At 56.2% G+C, this 24730-nt stretch overlaps 1 protein-coding gene across 1 annotated transcript in view; it reads right to left on the bottom strand.

Moving 5' to 3' along the window:
• Positions 1 to 4990: 4990 nt before the first annotated feature.
• LRFN2 (leucine rich repeat and fibronectin type III domain containing 2) overlaps positions 4991 to 24730 on the bottom strand; it is a 194028-nt gene continuing 174288 nt past the window's right edge. The window contains exon 3 of the mRNA XM_079780450.1: positions 4991 to 8342. Coding sequence (XP_079636576.1) covers positions 7358 to 8342 — 985 coding nt within the window. The 3' untranslated portion in view covers positions 4991 to 7357. The remainder of the gene's footprint in view (positions 8343 to 24730) is intronic.

Here is a 24730-nt window from a genome sequence, read left to right as displayed (position 1 = left end):
AAATCCATCACACACGCTTGCTTGTAATAATATTAATCACAGTCCATGGATATTGAACAGGGGATTCTAATACCCATCAGGGGAGGCTGGATCGGATGACCTTTGAGAGCTGTGCCAGCCCTGAGCTGCTCTGAGCCTGAGCTACCGAATATTATCACTAATCCACTATAATTTATAATAATGTTTTCAGTGATGCATAGCATTCATAATAATGGCTGTTATCACTCTGCCTTTTTCAATTCGATGTGTGAGCTATGGAACCGCATGGTACTGCTCAGGCGTACTTACCGAAGTCAATACTTACCATCGATACTTCACGGGAAGGAAACTGAGGCCAAGAGACAGGCTATAAATCCAGCTCTTTGTAAGGAATGGCGCCTCCCTCCAGGAATGGCTGCGCCTGCCTGAGTGACTCAGGACCCCCGTTCTCTGCAGCTGCCCCTTCTAGGCCTGCTTTGTGCTCTATCCCACCTCCCATCCCTCCCCAGAGCTCCCAGCTAGAGTTTCCTCCTCTTACCTCTCATCCAGTGCAGGTCCCAGCTGGGGACTTCAGTCCCTGGCTGGGCCCCCATTTGGCCCAAAGCCAGTCATTTCCTAATACCAGGTCCCTTTGGAACTTAAAATCTAGTGAATTCTTCCAGCCAGAGGTGCCACCTTGGGCTTGTGGCCCTGGCCAACCCCACAGCCACCTTCTCTTATATAGTAGGTTCCCCAAAGCTATATATATCATCTTGAAACGAGTGAACACAGACCCATCTTTGTAAAACCAGAGATCTAGACACCAGTTTACATTGCTGCCCCGCAGGGGAGCATGTGAAGCCAAGGGCGTGCACAGTGTCCTTCATTTTTATTTGGATTTCTCTCAAAATCAGGCTCAGTGTGGGGACATAGCTGGTCGGCAAATGCATGTGGACCACACGCAGCACTGACTTCTCTACTCTCTCACTTTCTCTGCGGGGCTCAGTCTTCTCAAATTCAAGGTTCACACACCAAGATTAGGTTTTCTACATGAAACCCAGAAAACTGTGTTTCTCATCACTCCGCAGCTCTGCAGGCAACGCCAGGCCAATCCAGTTATTAACGGTTTACCCAACTCTGCCTCTCACTTGCGGAGACCTGGGCAACTGAGATAACCCCTCTCTACCTTAGCTTTGCCCATGGCAATGGGATAATGCCTGCTTCATTGTGTTGTTTTGATGCTAAATTGAGGTGATCTATATAAAGTTCTTGGAACAGTGCGTGGAACATAAGAAACTCTCAATGAAAGTCAGCTATTATTATCAAATTCATGTTGCAATTCAATATCCACTTGAAAAATGCCAATCCTCTGGCAACTTAAGGAAGGGAAAAGAACTTTCCTGCAATTAGTCTGGGTAGGAAGCCAAACAGCCCATCCTTCATGGACAGCAGAATTGTATCCTGAGAGATCCCCAAGGAAAGGGTGGAGAGAGCGTGACGGGGACCCCAGGAGGGGAGCATTGAGGAGCATTTGGTATAACTGAGAACTTAAATCTCTTCTTCTTTGCCATATTCCTTCTCAAATGGTGAGCAAGATACCTGCAGTGACCAGGACATGCCAGGTCAGTGATGGAGGAGACAGAGGTGGGGATCTGAGATTTTCTTCATGAGAGAGTGGGAACAGTATCGGGAAGGTCACCACAGGTAACCACAGCTTGGAGGACAGGGGACATCGTGGATGTGACATAAGGGAGTCCAGGGAAAGAAAACTCACCCTTGCAAAGTATATAGATGGTAGAGTTGGTGCTGGGTGTGCCAGGAGCACCAACAAGCACATGTTACAGAGGAGGTGGCAAAAGAAGGGGGCGGCCATCATCACCTCACCAGACAGGCAGCTGGACAGAGAGGCCGGGCTGTGGGAGGCTGGACAGTGGGCCGACTGGGTGTGGGCCAGATGGGTGTTGGGATCCCATGGAGATGGGTAAAATTCCAGCTTCACCCCCTCATCAGTAGGAGCCAAGCCGGCAACTGCAGGCTGCACTGACATCTCAGAGAGGAACTAGAGAATGAGGTCTGTCTGCCTCCAGCCCCAGAGAAACTCCTGCACAAGATGGTGGAGGAGAATACTATCAGGAGCCATTCGGCTGGTGGCTACAGGGACCAGATACTCAGTTATCTCAACAAGGAAAATCACCAACCCAGAGCTTGCCATCCAGGCCCATTTCCCCAGAGCTGGCGAGCAGAAGAAAGGTGCCGCACATTGTCCGAGATGAAGACCTGGCACGGCCACTCTGCCTGTGGGAGAGGCTGAAGGGCTAGGGCCACAGGGCACGGGCAGTCAGGAGGCAGGGCCAGCTCCGCTTTGGTCTGTTGGGAAGCTCATCTGTTGCCCTCCACTAGAGGCTGCAATGAAGGGAAACCAATGAGCCTTGTTGTAAACACGGGCTGGCTGTGAGCTGGGGAACCTTAAATGAGGTCATGGAGGCTCAGAAATTAAGATCTCTGGTTTAAAGACTCAAAGCACAAACAGGTATTTTAAACGGTGAAGGAGGCAGTGTTCCTTCTAGACGTCGGGAGAGCAATCTGGACGGGTCGGCTTCTATTGTAAGGCCAAGGGAGGAAGCTCAGGTATTTACCTGGAGAAGCCCTCTTGTCACACAGATCTTCCTGGCTGCCCGCGCATGTCAGGGAATGGCCGGGAACCCCGGTGTGGCATGAGAACTGTGCTCAGGCCCTGACTGCTGCCTGTTCTCCCCAATAGTGTCTTTTCTCCCAGCGGCAGTTCGCAGAGACCCCAGCGGCTGCAAGCAGAGGAGTGCCACCAGCTCGCGAAGCCCCGAGACCTTCACGGCGACACGCTGAGAACAGAGAACGGAAGGCTCCGAAGTGCCAGGCTGTACTCTGTGCCCGCAAACATCAATGCCACAGGCTCCGGGAGAAAGTCACTGCTCGTTTTGAAAGGACTGAATCTAAGACAGCGACCTTCCCCTTACCTGGCTGGAAATGATGGCCCTCAAAAAAGCAGTGCGTGTGTTTAAGTTCTTTGGGAATGTCAACACTATTATGAACGTGAAAAAACATCTCCTCTGAGGAGAGCCTGAAGGACGTGTCATTCTTAAGGACTTGGAGACAGGGGGGTGAATGACTTTTTATGAAGCTTAATGATTCAAGCGGCTCGGAGTGTACGCGCTACCTGCTCCTGCAAAAGACCAGAGGTGGACGGCTCCTCTCCGTCAGCAAAGAGGGGCTGGGTGGGCAAACACCTTTCCTGATGGGGACAAGGGTTTTGGAGTCGGAAGAGGTGGGAGATGGGCCTGGTCATGGCAGCAAGCTGGTATGAAGCGTCCTATCTTTTTGTTTTTGCGTGTTTGTTAATCCTCACCCGAAGACACTTTCTCCATTGATTTTTAGAGAGAGTGGAAGGTAGGGAGGGAGAGAGATTGGCTGCCTCCCACACACACCCTGGGCAGGGCCTAGAAATTGAACCTGCAACCCAGGTATGTGTCCTTGCCCGGGATTCAAACCCATGACTCTTCAGTGCATGAGCCGATTCTCCACCCACTGAGCCACACCGGCCAGGGCTGAGGCTTTCTATCTTAAGGGGATGAAGTTACAGGCTATCGGGGCAGAGGGAACAGATGAGGCTGGAAGTGGAAAGCTGTTCAACAAGTTCCCAGGTTAGGAGAAGGGATGACCACCAGAGTGGTCTGGGCAGGGCTGTGTGAAGCCTGCAGGGAGCGTCCTGGCCCTTGAGGGAACGTGCTATCAGCCGAGAAGGGCCAGAAAGGCCAGTGAGGACACAAGGAACCACTGAAGCCCTGCGGGAGTCAACACTGAGAATCTTACCAGACCTGGAGGTCAAACCAAGGGCTTCTAGGCCTGGCTATGCATTTGCATATTTCAGCCAGTGTGAACTGCCCTCTGTAACTGGTTGAAGGGAGGGAGAAAGGCTAGCAGAAGCAGCACTGAGATTGTGGACAGATCTAAGGCTTTGCAGCCAGACTTACTGTGTGACCTTGGGCAAGTGACTTAACCCCTCTGAGCCTAAATCCTTTCATTTGTAAAATCGGCATAACAATTGCGTAGAAAGGCTGCAGTGAGGATTCAGTGAGGAATGCATGTGAAACCCCAACACAGTCCCGGAAAACGCAGGTGCTCCCTAACAGCAGTTCCTTCCCAAAAGCTGGGCTTCCGCGTCCATCATTGTATGTCTAGAGCTGTGCTGTCCAATGGGGCCTCAGGTGCCTCCAAAAGTGGCTGGTCTGAACTGAGACGTGGCATCCGTGCAAAACATACAAAACTTTGTGCCACAAAAGTTAAATGTCCTATTAATAATTTTGTAGTGATTAGGTGTTGAAATTATAACATTTTGGATATATTCAGTTAGATAACGTATATAATGAAAATTAATTTCACCTGTTTCTTAAACTTGCTTTAATGTGGCCAAGGAAAATGTCAGATGCCCCTGTGGCTCCCACGTCGTGCCTATTGTTCATGCTGATGTAGACGTTAGATGAAAGCAGGCTGGGAAGCTGTGTTCCAGAAGCTCATTTGTGTGTACACTTTGGGTTTGTGCTTTGGGCTGTACTGCGTCCCCAGTAAGAGACACTTTGTGCAAAAGTGCCCTCCAGGCTCAACCAAAATGGGTGGAAGGCACACGTGCGCCCCTAGTGGCTCAGTGTGGTGTGGCCCTGGCCCAGGAAAGAAGAGGCAGGTGGTAGGTGAGAATCTGTTACCAGGTGGGACAGGCGGGTAGCTGGGGATGGGCTAGTCTGTTTTAACCCGGAGCTTCACTCCAGATCCCTCTACTTCCCTGTACTCCGGAGGACGGCCTCATTCTCTTTTTTACAGGTTTCCATCTTATACGTGAACTTGACAGGAAGCAGGTTCCAGCCAGGCAGTGACAAACAGGTGTGAGGGCAAATGCCACTGCGAAGCCCCGTGAGAAGACGGCAGCGTTGCCAGAGAAATGGACAGCAGACACTCACAGACACGAGAATATTCTTTTTTCTCTCTCCCAAGAAGTGTGATTGGTTGGTTGTTTTTAAAACTGTACATTTTACTGTACATTTTTTTTTTTTTAGCAAAGGAGAAGATTGGCATTTGTATTCTGACCACAGGAATGACGCTTTCCAAAACCCCAAGTCAGAAACATGACAGACACACGCAAGTACATATCATGTCACGACAGAGCTCCGAGCCACTGACGGGAACAGACGTCGGGTTCCCCCTCCCCGTGTCCACCACGTTCCCTCAGGTGTCTGAACCCAAAGGCAGAAAGAAAGGTGGTGTTTGGGGTCACTTCTTCAATGGCTACATTTTGAAAGGCTGAGTGAGAAAGGTGCAGAGGAGAGGGAGAGGAGGAAAAAGGGGCGGGGAGGCGGGAGAGAGTCCAGGTCCCCTCTTAGGCGCCTCGTGAGCGGGGACGGCCTGTGCTCCGGCACAGGGACTGGCCTGGGAAATTCACCTGCGGTCTCAGGAGGAGACTGGCCTGGTCTGTGAATGACCTGACAGGGACTGGGGAAGGCAGAGAGTCACAGGAAGAAAAGAGTGAAAACAGGAAGTAGAGGGAAGATGAGGCGAGGGAACGGGAGGGCATGGGAGGGAAGGGTGAAGGCATGGGGTTCGGAGGCTCCTGGGCTGGAGCCGGAAGGCAATCCTGCATAGACAGTCCCCACCCTCCTGTGCGCTCTGGGCTGGGGTGGGGGCCACAGCTCAGCTCCAGGCCTGAGCCTATCAGGACTTTGCAGCCCCAGATAGACTCACCTGTGTGCTCTCTGCTGTGTGGTTGGCAAGTAGAAGAAGGAGGGAGAGGGACAAGAGAGGCTAGAATTGTGGCGGAGGCTTGGGAGGGGGAGAATGAGTTGGGGAGACCAGTGAGAGGTAGTGCGTTGGCAATGCAGAGAGGCCTGGAACAGAGGCCAGGAGAGACAGATGCGGGCAAGTCCTTCAGAGGCTCCGAGGGCAGTCTCTGTGGGAGAGTGGGGTTGACCCCACCTGGAGGGAGCGCACGTGCCCCTCCCATCACCATCGTGTCATTTCCACAGACGGATCCCGGTCAGAGACGGCATCCATGGAAGGCCGCCCACGCCCCACCCTGAGCCAGCTCCTTCAGGAACAAACAGAGGACAGACTCTAGACACAGAAATGCCCTGGACAGGGTGCAGGCCTGGGAACAGACCCCCCACCCCCAGGAGGAAGGCGGCCTTGGCCTCTGTGCTGACGCGGCCACTTGCTCACAGTGTGACCTTGGGCAAGTCCTTCTACTCTGGGGGCGGGGAGAGAGGGTCATGGAGATAATGCAAGCACCGCTTCCAGCTTCCAAACTGCGGCACTGGAAAGGCTCAGCTCTCCCTGCAAAGCCTCCAGGATCCCCCATGCCCAGCGGGAGGGGGAGGGGCTGCTCTACCAGCCTGTGCACCCCGGGGCGCCGAGCTGGAGACCCCACATTTAAAGCTCAGGAGTTCATGCGTCCTTGGAACTGGAAAGGAACAGGAGGCCCGGTGCAACCCAGTATTTTGTGATTCAGGGGACTGAAGGCCAAAGAGAGGAAAGGCCCGAGCCCCAGTGTTTTCAGCAGGTTGATTCGGTCATGGCTCTGGGACCCCGACTCAGAGCGTTGGACTCAGAGTCCAGCTCCTATGGCAACCCACCCTGCCTTCCTTACGAAGTCCTCTTGGCCCACCACATGCTCATGGGGACTTCCTCCCAGCTCCCACCCGAAGAGGCACAAATCCCAAAGGAACTCCAAGAGTTTATATCCCTCAGGCCCTGAGCCTCAGACCCCCAGCCCCTCTCCCGGACACGGGGAGTCCGGGGAGCCGCCTGGGGTTTAAGCTGATGTGATGGATGTGGACAGTCATGTTTGAGAGCAAAGGAAGCTGGGTCAGTTATGGGGGTCACTCAACCCTCCAACTGTGGGGACGGCTGTGAATAATAAGGGGTCTCCCCCAAACACGTGTGGAACCAGCATCCGCCCCTTCTCTCCATTGGCAGTGACGGCCATGCAGGGCCCCGGCACTGGCTTTCAGATGGAGAGCGAACTCCCCGTTATCTGTGTGAGTGAAGAGTGGGTGCTTGGGAAGTGGGAGAAAGTAAATTAAGCAATAAAACAACACCGGAACCGGAAGCAATCAAAGCGCTTGCTTAGACGCTGCATTTGTGATTGGAAAGGCATCGGCCTCTCCAGACCCTCAGGGCTCATCTGACACTTGGTGGTCAAGTCCTGTTCCCTGAGCACACCCTGCTGGGCAGGGGGTGGGGCAGGCCTGGGAGGTGCTGGGGGAGTCCACTGCGAGACTCAACTGTCCCTGGATGTAAACATCACCATGGAAACCCCACAAAGACTTGCCAGTAAAGATTCCCCTTCCACCTGCAGGAGGAGGAGGACACCCCGAGCCTACACCGTGCTCTCCATCACCCACTCGGAGCTGCCAAACGTGCCCCGGGCCCCCACAAGGTCACTCTCCTCGAAGGGCAAGAGCATGCCATTGACAGAGAGGCTGCGCTTCGTCCAGATGTTCGAGACCCTCCGAGGGGGGCTGTAGCCACCCGGGGCGCCCCCTCCTGCCGCCACCGCTGCAGCTGCGAAGTCCCCCATGTCGAAGGAATGGCTGCGTTTGGCCTTGCCCTCCAGGGGCAGGGGGAGCAGGCTCCTGGCCCGGGCCGCAGGTGGTCCCAGCAGCGGCTCTCGGTCCGAGTGGTGGCCCCTGGCCGGTGTCCCAGACCCTCTCCCGCCTGGAGTCCTGGAGTCCAGCAGCTCCTCCCTTCTCTGACTCTTGAGGTCCAGGGAGGCGAAGGCCCCCATCAGGCGGTCAAGGTTGGGCTTGGGACGTGGGGCAGGGGGTGGGAGCCTCCAGGGGCCCCGCCCCAGCGCCCCGGCCTCCCCACTGCCTAGGGAGCTGGAGGAAGAGGAGTCACTGCCACGGGCCAGGCTGGGACTGAAGTCCAGCAGCTCATTGCGCACCACCACCTTGGGCGGCCCCGGGGCCGGGGCGGGGGCCCCGCTGGGCACGCCACCCACGGCGGGCAGCTGCGCCCCGTTGGTCTGCGAGTGCACGTTGCTGACCGTGGCGGCCACCATCTTGCCAGGGGCGTCGTGGTTGCAGACCTTGTAGCGCACCAGGAGGATGATGATGAAGACCAGCAGCGTGGCCACGATGATGCCGCCGATGACCAGGATCATGGTGCCGCCCAGGATCTGGCTGTGCATGGACTGGCACTGCGGGTAGTCGGCCTTGGTGAAGAACTGGGCGCAGCCCACGATGTTGGTGGCCGTGAGCGTCGTGGCCGTGTCGTCCCACATGGCCAGCACGCACAGGTCATAGCCGGTCCCGGACACCAGGTTGTTGACCACAAAGGCCTTGTTGGAAGCTGGGATCATCCTGGGGTGGGTGGGGGGACACAGAAGGGAGTGATGGGAGGGACAGCAGAGTGGTGGGGGTCAGAGGCAGAAATAGAGGGGGATTGACACAGGACAGGCGGAGAAGTGGGGGTGAGAAAGACAGACGACACAGTGACACAGTATGTGGCAGCGCAGGAGAGGAATAGGTGAAGAGACAGGGAAGGGAGAGATGGGGTGGAGAGGAGGGGGAGGGGGCGAGAAGTGGAGGGGCAAGCAGGGGAGGGGAGCATAGGACATAGTGAAGGAGTTAGATGCGAGGAGAGGGCCCCAGGTAAGAACCCGGGAGAGACAGGCGGAGTGAAGAGGGCAGTGAGGGAGAGTCAAGGGTAGGCGTGCCGGAGGGAGATGTCCACAGACATCAGCCGTCAACGTGGGAACCACCCAGCAGAGGGGGGAGTGGAGGCAGGTGAGTGGAAGCAGAGGCAGGGAAGGCGTTTAGAGATGGAGGCACAGAGAGGAAAGCAGAGCCAGCAGAGATGAGGAAGGAAACACAGGGAGGGCAGAGGGAGACACAGAGGCAGAGGTTAAAGGCCTGAGAAGCAGCAGAAATTAAACAAAGGGACCCCCCCTCCTGCCTCCTGCCCCAGCCCCGCTTCTGCCTGGTCTGCTGCAAATATCCCCGAGGCTCCTGGGAAGGGGAGGGGGTGAGAGTCAGGGCGGCCCTGGCCCTGGGCCAGCCCACCAGAAGGCTCGGTCCCCCCTTGCCCTGTCCTTGGAGGCTCATCAACGTTGACGAAGACTCCTCTCGGGGTCCTGACAAGGCCCTGACCTCAGGCCTCGGCCGTGCTCATCTCCAGATGGCCGTCATGCCTGGGCAGGGGAGGTGTGCCAGGCAAAGTGGGGGTGGGGGCAGTGTTGAAGACGAGAGGGTGATTCTGCTTCCCGGAGGGAAGGACGGTCCTCACAGCCATAGCCGGCGGGGCGCTGAGATCTGCAGAAAGAGGTGCTCTGGCCGGGGAGGCCTCCCAGTGTCCCTCCACCCTAGGGGAGGGTCCGATGAGCAGCGGTCTCCCCACAGTGGGGCCCATCCACGGTAGCCTGGGCTGTTCCTACCTCCACGCCAACCCTGATCTCTGAGCCCTCGTTCAGGTATCACACCTCTGCTGTTTCCAGAGAGGATGCCTATGTTACCCATAAACGCTCCTGCGGGATACACACTGTCCTCAGCCTGAGGGTGCCCTGTCCCCTCTACAGCCTTCACAGAGCCCCCTGCTCCCAGGGGCCCTCCATTCTCCTGCCTCTGCTATTCAAGGGCTCCATCAGCGGCCGTCAACTCCTCACTCCCAGAGCCAGGCAGCTTAATTGAGACCTCAAATATGAAATTCCGGGGCTGAGAACTTCCACCAGGGAAGCCCGTGTGGGGGAGGGGAGCTGACAGGCAGGTATTGACGTCCAGTCAGCACGGCCAGGAGCTCTGCCTCCCTCCTCACCCGCCCAGCTGCTCTGCTGGGGACGCCACATGGAGGGCCTTTTGTCCCCCCCTCACCCTGAGCCCATAGCTACAGAGCTAGGGGCGGAAGAGGCATGATCCAGCCAGAGCCTGTGGACACTGCGGAACCCTGTGCTCTCATGTCAGGGAAGCTGACCGACCAAGACTCAGAGAGGCTAAGTGTCTAGCCCGAGGTCACACAGCTGAACGGCTGAGTGGGGCAGTTGGGATTTTAACCCCAGCTTGTAGTTCCATAGCCTGGGCTTGCTCCTCCCCACAGGACAACCAGGGGCATTTTCCTCATCTTTGTGAGAAGCTGCCTCCTGCGGCCTGTCAGCCACCTCCTTCCTGGCTCAGCGGCCCCTGTGCCTCGCACTCCTCCACCAGCAGGTCCCCGGCCTGCGGGGCCATCTCTGGGCAGAGCCGCAGGAGCCCTCTGTGGCCAGTGCTACAGGCCCACTTCCCTCCCCTCGGGGTCACGTTGCAAGTTAGAGAGGCGGGAGCCACCACACCCAGAACAGTGGCAAACGCCCAGGGCAGCTGGGGGCCAGGCTGTCAGTGCCCTGTGCCTGCCACCTCGCTGAGTCTGGCAGCAACTTCCTGGGGTGGCCCCTGGTGGGCTTTTCCTCCTGCAGATGGAACCAACTCTGGGGGCAGGAAGCGGACATAAGGGGACAGACACAGGGGCAGGAAGCGGACATAAGGGGACAGACCCAGGGGCAGGAAGCGGACATAAGGGGACAGACCCAGGGGCAGGAAGCAGACATAAGGGACAGACCCAGGGGCTGGAAGCGGACATAAGGGGATAGACCCAGGGGCAGGAAGCGGACATAAGGGGCCAGACCCAGGGGCAGGAAGCAGACATAAGGGGACAGACCCAGAGGCAGGAAGCAGACATAAGGGGCCAGACCCAGGGGCAGGAAGCGGACATAAGGGGACAGACCCAGAGGCAGGAAGCAGACATAAGGGGCCAGACCCAGAGGCAGGAAGCGGACATAAGGGGACAGACCCAGGGGCAGGAAGCGGACATAAAGGGACAGACCCAGGGGCAGGAAGCAGACATAAGGGGACAGACCCAGGGGCAGGAAGCGGACATAAGGGGACAGACCCAGGGGCAGGAAGCGGACATAAGGGGACAGACCCAGGGGCAGGAAGCGGACATAAGGGGACAGACCCAGGGGCAGGAAGCGGACATAAGGGGACAGACCCAGGGGCAGGAAGCGGACATAAGGGGACAGACCCAGGGGCAGGAAGCGGACATAAAGGGACAGACCCAGGGGCAGGAAGCGGACATAAGGGGACAGATCCAGGGGCAGGAAGCGGACATAAGGGAACAGACCCAGGGGCAGGAAGCGGACATAAGGGGACAGACCCAGGGGCAGGAAGCAGACATAAGGGACAGACCCAGGGGCAGGAAGCGGACATAAGGGGACAGACCCAGGGGCAGGAAGCGGACATAAGGGGACAGACCCAGGGGCAGGAAGCGGACATAACTGGCAGAGCTGGCACTCAAGCCCAGGCAGCCTGGCTCTTGTCCAATGAGTCACCGCACTCTGCCCCTCACGGGGCACGAGCAATGTGAGAGCAGGTCCATTGGGGATGGGGATGGTCCACTTGTTATTGAACCCCTGTTATGTGACAAGGTTGCCACATTCTGTTGCATTTATTGTTCACAACAACCTCAGGACTCAGGAGGTGAACCACGGGCCCAGAAATCATCTCACTGTTTAAACCGTCTTCTCTTAGGAAGCAGGGCCTGATCCTAATGCTAATACTAATACTAATACTAATACTAATACTAATACTAATACCAATACCAATACCAATACTAACGCTAATACTAATACTAATAAAAATACCAATACATACTAATACCAACATCAACACCAATACCAATACCAATTCTAATACTAATACTAATACTAATACTAATACCAATACCAATTCTAATACCAATACTAATGCTATTACTAATACTAATAACAATACCAATACCATACCAACACCAACACCAACACAAATACCAATACCAATTCTAATACTAATACTAATACTAATACTAATACTAATACTAATATTAATACTGATGAAGAGGAGTAGTTAACACTGTGACCTGGCTCTGTGCCAAGCAATTTCCTGAGATCTGTAAGATGATTAATCCTCATTTAATCCTCCCTACAGTTGTCGGGGACGTTGTTCCTGTTACTATCCTCTCCCTTTTACGGATAAAGAACCTGAACAGAAAGGCTAGCCGTCTGCCTAGTGACACTCCAGTAAGTGGCAGAGCTGGGTCTGGGCAGGCAGCCTGCCCCCAGCACCTCTGCTCCTGACTGCTGTGCCACGCAGCCACTGCCTGTTCCCTGCCTCCGCAGGTCTCTGCGAGGGGCTCGGCCTGGCCTCTCTCCCCATTGCCTCCCAGTCAGAGAAATCATGCCGTGATGGAGCACAGCTGGGCTGTGCTACCAATGATGGTGTGACAGGGCTGATCCTTGGCACCAGGGGTGAAGGGTCAGGTTTGGAAAAGCCCCACACAAGAATTGGCCTTTAGGAGAAAGCTGCTCCTGGTTCCTGTGTGTGTGTGTGTGCGTGTGCGTGTGCATGTGCGTGTGCGTGCGTGTGTGTGTGTGTGTATGTGCGCGCTCGCTCGCCCTTACAGGAGAGTGGCAGCCAGGTGGCTCAATACAGCCTCTGGCAGTCAAGTTTGCCTTTACAAATAATAGCACTAACCGGTGATGACATGCGCCACGTGCTAACCTTGTGCTCTGAAGTTTACATGCTTTCCTCTCCCACCAGCCCTGAGGAGGGAGTCATTCCCATTTAGGGGAGGAGGGAGCTCAGCAGCTCTCACTCTCTGGGGCCCTGGGGGAGCTGAGGGCAGCTCTGGACCCCCTGGGACTCAGAGCTCACACACCTAGAAGCAGACTGCTCCCTCCCGAGGCAGCAGAAAGAACACACTGCACAGAATGCCATGTGAAATGGGCACTCCGCCGACTCCAGGACAGACCCCCACTCTCTCCTGCCCACGTGGTCTTGTCCACCCCTCATGGGCCCCCACTGGACCAACCACTGAATCCCGGGCCAGATCTGGATCCTGGATCGACCTCCCTGCCCACCCACATCCCCCCGCTCCCTGGCTGGCAGTCCCCCTCCGGACTCCTCCGCACTCACACTGGCTCAGGCCTCACGCCTCTGGTCTGGATGAATGCCGCAGCCTCCCGCCAGCTTCCCCGCCTCTGGGTGTGCTCAGCACCATCTCCTCCAGAGAGCTGCGTCTGACTGAATGAAGCACACCTTCGGCCCTGCCCTCGCCCCGGAGACCCGCTCCAAGGGCTGCCCATGACCTCGGAGGCACAGCCCAAGCTCCTGAGCTGAGCTCCCACACCTGGCGGCCCATCACATCCTCGGCCTTCCACCCACACACCCTCTAACTTGGTGCACAGTCTTTAGGGCAGTGGTCGGCAAACTCATTAGTCAACAGAGCCAAATATCAACAGTACAATGACTGAAATTTCTTTGGAGAGCCAAATTTTTTAAACTTAAACTTCTTCTAACGCCACTTCTTCAAAATAGACTCGCCCAGGCCGTGGTATTTTGTGGAAGAGCCACACTCAAGGGGCCAAAGAGCCACATGTGGCTCGCGAGCCGCAGTTTGCCGACCACGGCTTTAGGGAAACACTGCACATCGGTCAGGCTTTTCAGGGCAGAAGGCCCACTCCCAGAGGGATACAAGACTTTACTTACAAGAGGAATCATTACCAAGGGGGCGGGGGGTGGGTAGGAGGTGGGGGACCACGAGGGAATGTGCCATAACTCATGGTTGGCAGCGCCAAGCTGTCACCCTCTCTAGGCCTGAGCACACCGGGGGGGTCACCAAACCCAGAAAGGGGAGAGAATCATGCAGCTCCACCCTACTCGGTGCAGCCCACAGCCGGATGCTGGTCCCTGGGCTGTCACTTCCTGGTCCATGAACAGGCGGTACAGAAATGGAGAGCGAGCACTGAGAAAGGGGCACCGCCATTCGGCACTGATGGTGACATCCAAGTGCACGACCCCTTTCCTGGTAGTTTACTTCTATTATATTCTTACAAGACCACTGGGCTGCCCTTCACCACGAGCAGCTGGAGCAGCGCCGACCGGGCAGTGTTTCTCAGCCGGAGCACGATTGGTACCTCGGCTGACGGGTTCTTGGTCTTGGCGGCTGGAGAGTGTCTCAGCATCCCGGCCCCGCCCCCCAGGATGCCAGTAGCATCTCCAGCTGTGACAGCCTGAGGTGTCTCCAGGCACTGCCCAATGTCCTCTGGGGGAGAATCACCCTGTGGAGACACATTGGTCTGGGGAATTTAGACGAGGGGCAGGGGCAGCCAGGGGCAATCTTACAGCATGGGAACCAGACACAAAGGACCCTGACCCCACTCTCTTCCCTCCGCCCACTCCTCTGCTCCTGTCCCCAGGGCTGAACCCAGCCGGAAGCCAGAGTTCATGGCTGCATACTGGCCAGCCTCCCAGGGCACCCGCAGGGTGGAGGAGCGGAGTGGACGGAGAGGCAAGCGATGATCTCTGGCACAACCCCCCGTCACAGCCTCAAATTATGAGAGGCTCCTTCCCGTCACACAAACTGGTGACATTTCTGTTAGCGGAAACCAGGAATTGCTATTTTGAGTTAAGTTGCTCCGATGTGTTAAATTTAATTAAGCTTACATGCTCTAAAACACAATTTAAAACGGCAACCCCAAGACTTGCCCAGGGAAAACAACACGAGCGTAAGAGGCTGCTTCTGAGTGTCTTTTTCTTGTGTTTTTTCCCCCTATTAATGTTCATTTGGCATTTCTTCATTCAATTTAACACTAGCAAACACATCTACAGGTGATAGCTACAGCTGATACCAGAGGTTTAAGAAGAAATCACAGCATACCGGCTATTCTACTGCTTGCTCTCAGACCCGGCTTCCTTTCCCTGCCCCATCGGCCTGATAAGGAACTACATTTCCCAGGCCCCCTTGCCTGTTCCCAGGCTCCTTTGCCCTCAGGCTTCCAGATAGAGTTGGCCGGTGGAAGCCCTGGAGGAAGACTGGAGGGTAGGAAGAGGGGAGGCTCCCTGCTGGCTGCTGAAAACTCCTCTCTGACCCCAGTTTCCGGGGTTCTTCCTCCTTCCAAATGGAGTTGGAGCTCAGGCTCTGGTCACACCATCTCCTCCATGTCCCTCCATCCTCGGCAGGAGTGGTGGGTGCTGGTGGCTTTGGGCTGTAGTTATGTCCTCATACTGTCCCCCTGGCTGACCCCTCAGCAATTCCATCCCCCATACAATCCAACCCCCCCCCCCCCACACACACACACACTGAATTCCCCCTTAGACGTGGAGGGTTCTTTTATCCCGACTGCACCCTGGGTGACACAAGGAGATGTGTTAAATTTAATTAACCGTCACAGGACAAGAATATTCTACCTATTGCCCTAGCCAGGTCACTCAGTGGTTAGAGCATCAGCCTCGGAGCCAAAGGTCTCGGGTTTGATTCCAGTCAAAGGCATGTACTTGTGTTGTGGGTTCGATCCCCACCCTCGGTTGGGGCACGTGAGGGAGGCGGCCAATCAATGTGTCTCTCTCACATCACTGTTTCCCTCCTTTTTTCCATCTTTCCCCCTCCTCCCTCCCTTCCAATCTGTGTGAAAATCAATGGAAACATATCCTTGGGTGAGGATTAAAAGAAAAAGAAGACTCCGCTACCTATTAATTTATCCTCTTCTCCCCACACTCTGGGAAAAGACTATCCTCACTTCATGTCAGCAGCACATCATGGCCTTACCTGGGGCCTTAGGAAGCCCTCTCTGAATCCCTCCTCACTCCCCCAACCACCCCCCTGGAGCCTTTGCACGGGGCAGCCCCCCTTCCTGGAAACCTCTGATCTCTCCTCCACCTGGTGACCTCGTCCCTCCTTTGAGGCCTGACCCTGCCCAGACCCACTCCTGCGCTCTCCTCCCACAGCCATTGCCTTTGGCGGAGCCCTCGTCCATGCTGTGTCTCCCAGGAGGCCACGCTCTGCGTCCTATTCATCCTTGTATCTCCACTGACAATCATGATGTCTGACTTGGAGTCACCGCTGAGCAAATATTTACCCTGCGGTTGCGCAGTGAATGAGGGGTGCTTTGTTAAACCTGAAGGCCTATCTATAGGAATGTAAGAGGTTCTTATTTCAGTCCGATGGCTGGCTACTGGTGACTCTCAGGCACGGTCGTACAGAGGTTTTCCCAGAGAGGCCTGTTTCTATATCCCCGAGGTTCCCTGCAGGGGCTCCTGACAGCATTTATGGATGTGATGTGGGTGTGTGGGGTGTGTGAGTGTGGGTGTGTAGATGAATGTGTGTGTGTGTGGCACAGTGTGCGGTGGTATGTCTGTGTGTCTAAGTATCATTTGAGAGCTGAGTGTGTGTGTGTGTGTGTGTGTGTGAGAGAGAGAGAGAGAGAGAGAGAGAGAGAGAGAGAGCGAGAGAGAATGGGTGTTGTGTTCACATATATATGGTCGGGAAAGGTTCAGACCCCAGGCAATGCTAGTCCCTGCTCTGCCCCTCTCCCGTCCCATCCCAGTCCTCTCCCCTCCCCTCAGGCTCCCACGCCTCTCCTGACACTTCACTTCTGAGGTGACTCCCCTTGTGACCTCTTCCAGAGACACCTGCAGGCCAAGCCTGCTCCTTCCTAATTGCTACCATTAAAGGCGGTTGGGGCTCCCGGAATGGGAACAGGAGAGATTTAGGAGTGGCCACCCAAAGCCTGTGAGCCGACTCCCAAGTCCACTCTCCCCTCTCAGACCCATTCCCAGGCTCCCTTGCAGGTCGGGGTGCCCACGTGCCAACTCCTGGCAAGTGGATGAGGTGGCAGCAGTGTGTGCGACCTCTGGCCAGGCCTTCAGAGAGAGGGAGCGCCTGCCTCTCCTCCTCCTTCCCCTCTGCTGGCTGCACCCTGGGCGTGTGGCCCTCCTGACCCCGCAGAGGACAAGGCCAGGGGGCGGGGTGGACGCCTGGCGCCTGCGTCTGCAGTGAGGAGGGCTTCCTGACTAAGGGTGTCCTGCTGGGCTCCTAGGACCAGGACTCAGATTCGGTTGTGCTTCGGCCTTTATGCGCTCACAGTAATTAGCTCTTCTGACTAACACGGCCCCTGCAGATAAGACAGGGAACCCGAGGAGTCTGATACGCATGGCGAGTGACAGATAGGAGCCGATGACTGTGTATTTGTGGAAGAATTGATGTCTACACAAGAAAGGCTGGTCTTGCTTCCCTGGAGTAGTCAGCAAATGCCACCTCTGTCATCTCAGCCTCCACCCCCTCGGCTGCCCCAGCACAGCCACTCCTCAGGTGCCCTTCCCTCCCTCCCCCATCAGGGACGCACCAGAGCTGCCCACTGCCCCAGCCCCAATTTGTAGAAGGCCCGTCCGGCTTCCCCACCCCACTTCCCTGGCTCTGCACCCTCATTACTGGCTCTTCAAGACTCTCAGGCCTGCCAAGCTCTTCGGCCGGATGAGATCTCCGGGCACATGAAAAGGCCTCGTTAGACCCCGGCTGGCCAGCCTGCCCTTTTCCTGAGAGCCCAGAGGGCCTGCTCTTTCCCTGCTCGGGCTGCGGGAGGGGTGCAGGCATGGCTGGTCTGTCTTGCACACAGTTTATTGAGCTCTTACCATGTGCTGAGTGCTTGACCGGCAGGCCTCTTCGCTTCTGCACCCTGACTCTGAGGTAGGAATAACTACCCCACTTCACAGATGAAGAAACTGAGGCCAAGGCAGGTGGCTCACCAGCTCCAGTTCATGCTGGAACGTGGCTGAGCTAGCGCTGAAAGCCAGGTCTGCCAGGCGCGGAGCTTGGTCTCCCCCAGACTGCACTGCCTTGAACTGAATGGAGAGGAATCGGGTTTTAGCCGGAAGCAGCTCTCAGCGTTAGGCTAACTGTTTGATGGCGACTACAAATATTTATCTTCCTGCGATGACAGCTAACATTTATCGAACTCTTACTATATGTCAAGCAGCTTTGAGTAGTCTGCATGTATCCACTAACTTAATCCTCACGCAAATCTACGAGGGATGGCCTCGCCCCGCCGGCAAGCAGAGGAGCCACACTCAGCACGTGGACATGCTGAGGCAGCGCCCAGCACCCCTCCCACAGGCCCAGGTCAGGTCTGCAGAGGGGCTCACGGGAGGGGTGCTGTATGAAGCAGAGGGTGCCGCTGAGCCAAAGGAAACGCACCTCTGATCCTGGAGATCCAGGCCTCGGGCCTGGAGGCTGGCAGCGCTGAGCCAGCTAGACAGGGGGCGTGGGCAGCACCGGTCCTGGCTGCAGCAGGACGCATCGTGGCTTCACCCCCAAAGCAGGACGTGCTTTCTGCCCCCGTGGGTCCAGAAGTCTCTCCCAGAAGACACGTGGAGACAGTGTTAGTGGATCCCTGGCTCACATTAGACAGGAAGTCAGGCCTCAGGGTGCCACCTCCCAGAGTGAGGACTCCCTGGTGACAGGTGAGGAAGTGACTGCAGAGGCACTGCCTGTGCCCCTGCCTCAGGCTGTGGCAGATCCAGCGGCCCGGGGGAGGTGGGGGAGAGAAGGGTGGTGGCCAGCCCCTGTGTGGCTGAGACAACAGTGTCGCTCCTGCACGGAGAGGATAATGCCAGGGGGTCAGAGCGTGCGTGCTGGCACTGATGGCAGGGTTCCAGGCCCAGAACGCTCACTTACCAGCCCTGTGACCTCGGCTTCTCTGCAAAGGGGAAGGGGTGACAGGCCTCCCTCACAGGGTTGCTGTGAGGACGAAATGAGTCGGTGCCTGGCCCACAGTGAGCGCTACGTGTGCCAGTGACTGTGAGTGCAGGAGTCACCGCGTCCCAGCGCGCACAGAGATGCGTCCAGCAGGCGTGAGGGTCAATGGCATACTGACCAGCAGGCAGGCACACAGGTGTGATCTGGCTGTGTGTCTGGGCACAGGCTGCTGCCCCAGCCTCCCCCAGCCCAGGTGCTGCTCTGCCTGACTCTCCAGGACGTCCGCCGGCTCTTTCCATTCTCTCCGCCACCTCCATTCACAGAGCACAGGACGCTGGGCTGTGAGGGCCCGCCAGTCCCTCCCTAACAGGCTCCTCTGGCTGTCAGCATGCCCCCCGCTCCCAGGGGCATGCCAGGCAGCCCACCCCAGCTGCACACACCCCTCCTGGCACAGATTCCCCGCTCACATGGGGCCTGGTGACAGCTGCTGCCTCCTCCAACTCCCCAACCCAACCCCATGGGGACACCCGGAACAAGGTGTTTCTTGCTTTAACACGTGTCGGTGAATCCCACATTGCGCAGCTCTCTTAACCCACTGTGAGCCTTCCATTCTCCCCCGTTACCGCTTCCATTCCTCCCCATCATTCCTCGGCCACAGCTGCCAGGCTGCGTCCCCTCTCATCACACACCAGTGTGTCTTTGGCCCTCCTTTCTGAGGAGGTCTGAGCACAGAGAACCGAGTCAGACCCCACATTCCCCCAAACAGACATCACACTTCTGGTGAGGCCCCACGGGAAGCTGCATCCCATCCGGGCTTCCACCGAACGAGCGAGCGGGCTGTCAATGGACACGCCCTGGGATGTCCCTGGGGTTGCTATCCAGCCATTTGCAACCACTCTGTTCCCTCAAGTGGCATTTCTACCACGGCAGGCGAGCTCCCCCACAAGGCAGCTCGCTCTCTCTCTCTCTCTCTCTCTCTCTCTCTCTCTCTCTCTCCCTCTCTCCCTCTCTATCTCTCCTCATCCAAGTCTCTACGAATGTGGAACTTTTCTCTGTATTTAACTGTCTTTAGCTCCCAGTCCCCAAGAACTGGGACGGCAGGTCTCAGGGGAAGGGGGTGGGCTTTGCAATCAAACCGGAATCTCTCTGAAGGCAGGTTATGCCCCTGATGGCCCCCGTGCCTCGGGATCATTTTCCCTCTCTCGGAACCTCAGTTTGCTCACCTGTAAAATGGGGATAGCAGTGCCAACCTCCTGGGCTAAGTGTGAGAAATAAGTATAGTGTGGTGGACACGGCGGCCCCTTCTGCTCCCCTCCCAGGCCCATTTGGTGCCCCGACGACTATGATGATGACAACGAGAGTTGTCCTGTCTCTCCCCAAGGAGCTGAGAAAAGCCTGCTCAATTACAACTCACCACTTACAGGAAAAGTGCAGAAGGTGTCAGACCAATTACACTACACGTCGTTGGAAACTGAGGAGTATGCAGAATAAAGAATCCCCACCAGCCGCGCCCAGAACACACAGAGCCGAGTCCTTACACCCAATGAGGAGCCTGACCAGACAGCTCTCCCCAGTCGGCAGGTCCATAATGTCGTGAGGGCGCCACCCAGGGGCAAACTCACCTGCAGCACCAACCTCCTCCAAATGCTGTCACAGGCTCTCCCAGCTGCACACACACTAACATTGGAACAACACAGAGATTGCAGGCGCTGCACATGGATCACAAGCAAAGTCCAGAAGCGGTCCATGTCCCATAATGCCGCGTTCTGATGCACGTTACCACATTCGGATAACTGGAGGACGTTGTGTGAAGTGAAATAAGACAGACGCAAAAGGCACGCACGGTATGTCTCCACTTATGTAAGGCACCAGGGTGGTCATATTCACAGAGACAGAAGGAGGGGGTTGTGGGGGAGGGGAGCTGGTGTTTAATGGGCACCGAGTTTCAGTTTGGGAGGATGAGAAAGTCGTGGAGATGGATGGTGGTGATGGTGCATAACAATGTGAATGAACTTAATGCCACTGAAAAACACACTTAAAAATGGTTAAAACAGTAAAATTTATGTTATGTACATTTTAGCACAACTTTCAAAATGGCAAAAAAATTCATCACAAAGCAAATTCCGCCAGGTGGGCAGGAAGAGCAGAGGCTGCTGGGAACACATTTGTCGCTCAGTCGCCCTCAGCAGGGGCTTCTTGGTCCTGCTGCCCGTGGGCTTGGTTGGCCTGTCAGATGAGGGCTGGTAGGCAGCACTGGGGAGGACGGGGGGCAGGGAGGGTGGCCCCTGGCCATATGCCTGTCCTCTTGGCTGAAGAATAGGGCAGTTCTGGAGCAGAGTGTGGCACGAGTCAAATGCTTGGGCAAAGAGGTTGCGGAAAATAAAGCATGGTGGTTCACAGCATCCACATGGTTTCAGCTGGGCCTGGGTTCAAATCCCGCCCTACCAATGACCAGCTGTGTGGCCTGAGACAGATTACTCAGCCCTCTCTGCCTCAGTTACTAGGAATTCTGGGACCCACTTGGAGGATTGTTGTCAGGATTCTGAGGGAAAGTGTGTTAAACACTTGGCACAATGCTTGGCCATCAATGAGCGAACACTAAGCTTTGTTTCAGTGACAATGGTCGAGTCGCCGATGACCCCTACACAAGAAACCAACCAAGATGAGACGAAGCCTTCGTTCATCGCATGGATGTGTTTTGGGGACCCGCCTTTTCCCACAGTCATAACCCCCTCCTCTGTCCAATCAGAAGCTCCCTGAAGAAATGAATGGGATCAACCCCCTCCTCTGTCCAATCAGAAGCTCCCTGAAGAAATGAATGGGATCAACCCCTGGGTTGAATTTGTGCTATGGTGACAAAAGCTTACTGACTGTGCAAAGTAGGTAAGTCACCGTGCATCTCTGGGCCTCACTCAGTTTTCTCGCCTGCAAAATGGGTTAATAATATTGATCACATGGCATCCTCATGGAATTAAATACAATATTTGTTCAGTAATGAGTTCAGGGCTTGCAATGTGTTTATGCAAGAGAAAGCAGCCATGGTGACGTTTGATTTGGTGTCTGTCTGAAAGACCAGGTTCAAATCCGGGCCCACCATCCGCCAGCTGAGCCATTCTGAACAAGGAGCTGGCCTCCTCGGATTCTCAGCTCTCTCATCTGTCAAATGGGAGTGATGACACTGCGGCCCAGGCCAGAGGATGGTTGGGGAAACCTGCACAGATGTGTCTCCTTGGACGCAATATGGAGGTAAAGCGCTCACAGATGGGAACTGTCATTTTTCATAACGGGGCACTCTGCACATGCATGAGCGAGTGACCGGGACACCAACAGGCACGTCCCCGAGGGCTGCTCCATGCCTCACACCTGGAGGCCGGACCCCCGAGAGTGGCCTGCCGACGCCCGGTGCGCTGAGCTGCGGGGCACTTGCCCGTCGCCTCACCGGCAGACAGAAGCCCTTCCCGCCGGTGGTCAGGAGGCGCCCGCTCAGCACTTCTCTGGGCTGTGCTTCTGCGGATCCTCCCTGGACACCAGGGCCTCTCCGAGCAGCTGGCCAGGAAGGGACTCAACGGGCTGGGGACAGGCATGACCTCGGTGAGAGGCCTCAGGTGGGCAGTGCGGAGGCTGCTCTGTCCCACCAAGTCAGGGCTCTGACCCCATACCAACCCTGGCGCCAGAGGGAGGGAGGACGGCGGAGCAGAGCTGTGCCCACCCTCCAAATATCCTCAGGTCCAAGCCGAAGGGACAAGGCTCCGGGCCCGGCTCTGTCACACACTTGCTGTGTGGCCGTGGGCCAATCACTTTCCTTCTCCATGCTTCTGTGCCCAATTCTGACATCCGAGAATTCCACCAGAGCATCACCCGAAGGGGGGGTGACAGGAGCAAGGGGGTGCAGCAGCAGGGCAGGCGGGGCACAGCCAGCAAAGGGTTGAGGGAGTTGGGGCAGCGGGTGCCCAGCCCTCAGAGCACACAGGATCTGACACCAGAGTGACCTGGGCTCTGGGCTCAACTGCCGACGCCCAAGTTCCTGGTCTCACCTTCAGGACTCAATTTCCCAGGGATTCAGTCTCGTTTGTAAAAGCAGTTTGCAAACCTAATTTCCAGACGCATGTGAGGATTAGAAATGATGCCCGCGAAGCCCCGGCATGCGACACAGGCCCAATAAGTCATAGCTATACGGCAGGTCATTGCAGAATGCCACTTCCTCTAACGCTGCTTCGCTCTAACGTTCAGGAGGTGCTGCGGGGACTTAACTCTTTATTTATATCCACTCGCCTGCGGGGAAATGGGATTGTTAGGCATCATTTCACTCATTGCAGAACCTATGGACAACGTTAAGCGAGGGCTTACTGTACGTGGTGAATGTTTACCTACTTTATCACCTATCATCTGCCTACCTGTCTGTCTGTCTGTCTATCGATCATCTGTCCATCATTATCGTCATCTTTTTTGTAGGGAGCACTAACACCATCCAACCCCCGTCTCCTGGCAGGATCTCTTGCGGTGGCAGGTGAGCTGCCTGAGGGCACCGGTCGGTCGCCTTGGGGTTCAGGGTCTCTGTGCGGAGCAGGAAGGAGAGCCTCACTATGGGGTTTACTTGTTAGCCAGGAGCTGCAGGTGAGGCTGGCCTGGCCGGGAGGTGCCTGCCCTGGTTTTGACTGGGAATAACTAAAAATCGCAGTTTCACTCTCTTCCCCTTTCCTAGTCCCGTCCAAGCCTGAGGACAGCCAGCTCCTGTGGGGACAATCAGCACAGAGTGGAGCCACTGAATGCACTCAGTGTCCCTGCAGGATGGCCACGTGGGTCTGGGATCTTAGTGTGGACGTAATCGTGTGAGTCAGTCATGTGTGAGTAAACCATGTGTGAATCAATCATGGACGCTCGCATCTGTGCTTTTTGGGAGTCTCTCCAGCACTTTGCTTGGGGGTATGGATCTGAGGCCTCAGGACTGGCCTCTCTCCTGCTCCTGGTCAGGCTGGGGAGAGGCCATGCCGGGACCACAGGGAGCAGGGTGAGGAGGACCACTCCTGCCCCTCCGCACACAGGCAGCTGAGGGTGAAGCCCAGCAGGAGCCATTGGCCAGTGTGTGAGTGAGTTCCGTGGGTGTGTATGAGTGAGTGCCCATGGGCCAATGTGTGAGAGTATAGTGTGAATGACTATGAGTGTGTCTATTGGCCAGTGTGTGAAGAGTTCAGTGTGTGTGAGTATGAGTGTGCCCATTGGCCAGTGTGAGTGAGTATGAGTGTGTCTATTGGCCAGTGTGTGAAGAGTTCAGTGTGTGTGAGTATGTGTGTGCCTATTGGCCAGTGTGAGTGAGTATAGTGTGTGTGAGTATGAGTGTGCCTATTGGCCAGTGTGAGTGAGTCTAGTGTGTGTGAGTATGAGTGTGCCTATTGGCCAGTGTGAGTGAGTCTAGTGTGTGTGAGTATGAGTAGAAGCAACCCTGGTGTGTGAGCAAAGCTGAGGGGAGGGTGTTGGCTGGAGGCTGGGAGTGTGTGCGAGCTCTGTAATGAGGTGGGCATCTGAACGAGCCCGTGTGCTGGAGAAAAGGTCCTCACAGGGGCCTGCACGGCTGTGATCGGGCCCCACCAGCCCCTGCCCCGTCTCCTAGACTCTGCCCCTCGCCCTCTCTGCTGCAGCCACCCGGGCCCTGGCTGCTCCTTAGACACACTCCAGCCTTGGGGCCTCGCCTTGGCTGTTCCCTCTGCCTCGAATGCCCTCCCCACAGAGCTCTGCTTGGCTCATCTCCTTCAAGTCTTTGCCAAGTCTCCCCTCAGTGAGGCCCGCCCAGCTCACTCTGTGAAACTGCCATTTGCCCACCACCCCGAGCCTGGCCCCGCGCTGCTGTTTCTTCTTTGCAGGGCGCGTATGGCCTCCCCACACCTCTGTAACTGACTCATTTCTTAGGCCTGTGCCCGGTCCCCACAGGACGAGGTTCTGCAAGTTGTTTTGTTCTCAGATGCATCCCAAGCACCTAGAATGGCAGCACTTACTGATTTTGCGGCACATCTGCCTCTGGTTTCACATTTGTAACGTGGAGACAAGAACAGAAGCCATCCACTCCACAGAGTTGCTGGGCAGATTCAGTGAATGAATACTGCGAGCGCCGAGAACAGCACCCGGCACCCAGATCAGTACTGTCAGCTGTCATTCCCCCTCATCACAGCCTGGACGCGAGGGTGAAGTGAGTGACCCGTGGGGAGGCCCCAGCACGGGG

Source organism: Cnephaeus nilssonii (assembly GCF_951640355.1).
Source record: "Cnephaeus nilssonii genome assembly, chromosome: 9".
NCBI classification, from domain to species: domain Eukaryota; kingdom Metazoa; phylum Chordata; class Mammalia; order Chiroptera; family Vespertilionidae; genus Cnephaeus; species Cnephaeus nilssonii.
Note: the sequence above shows the minus strand (reverse complement) of the source record. Positions and strands in the feature narration are given on the sequence as shown.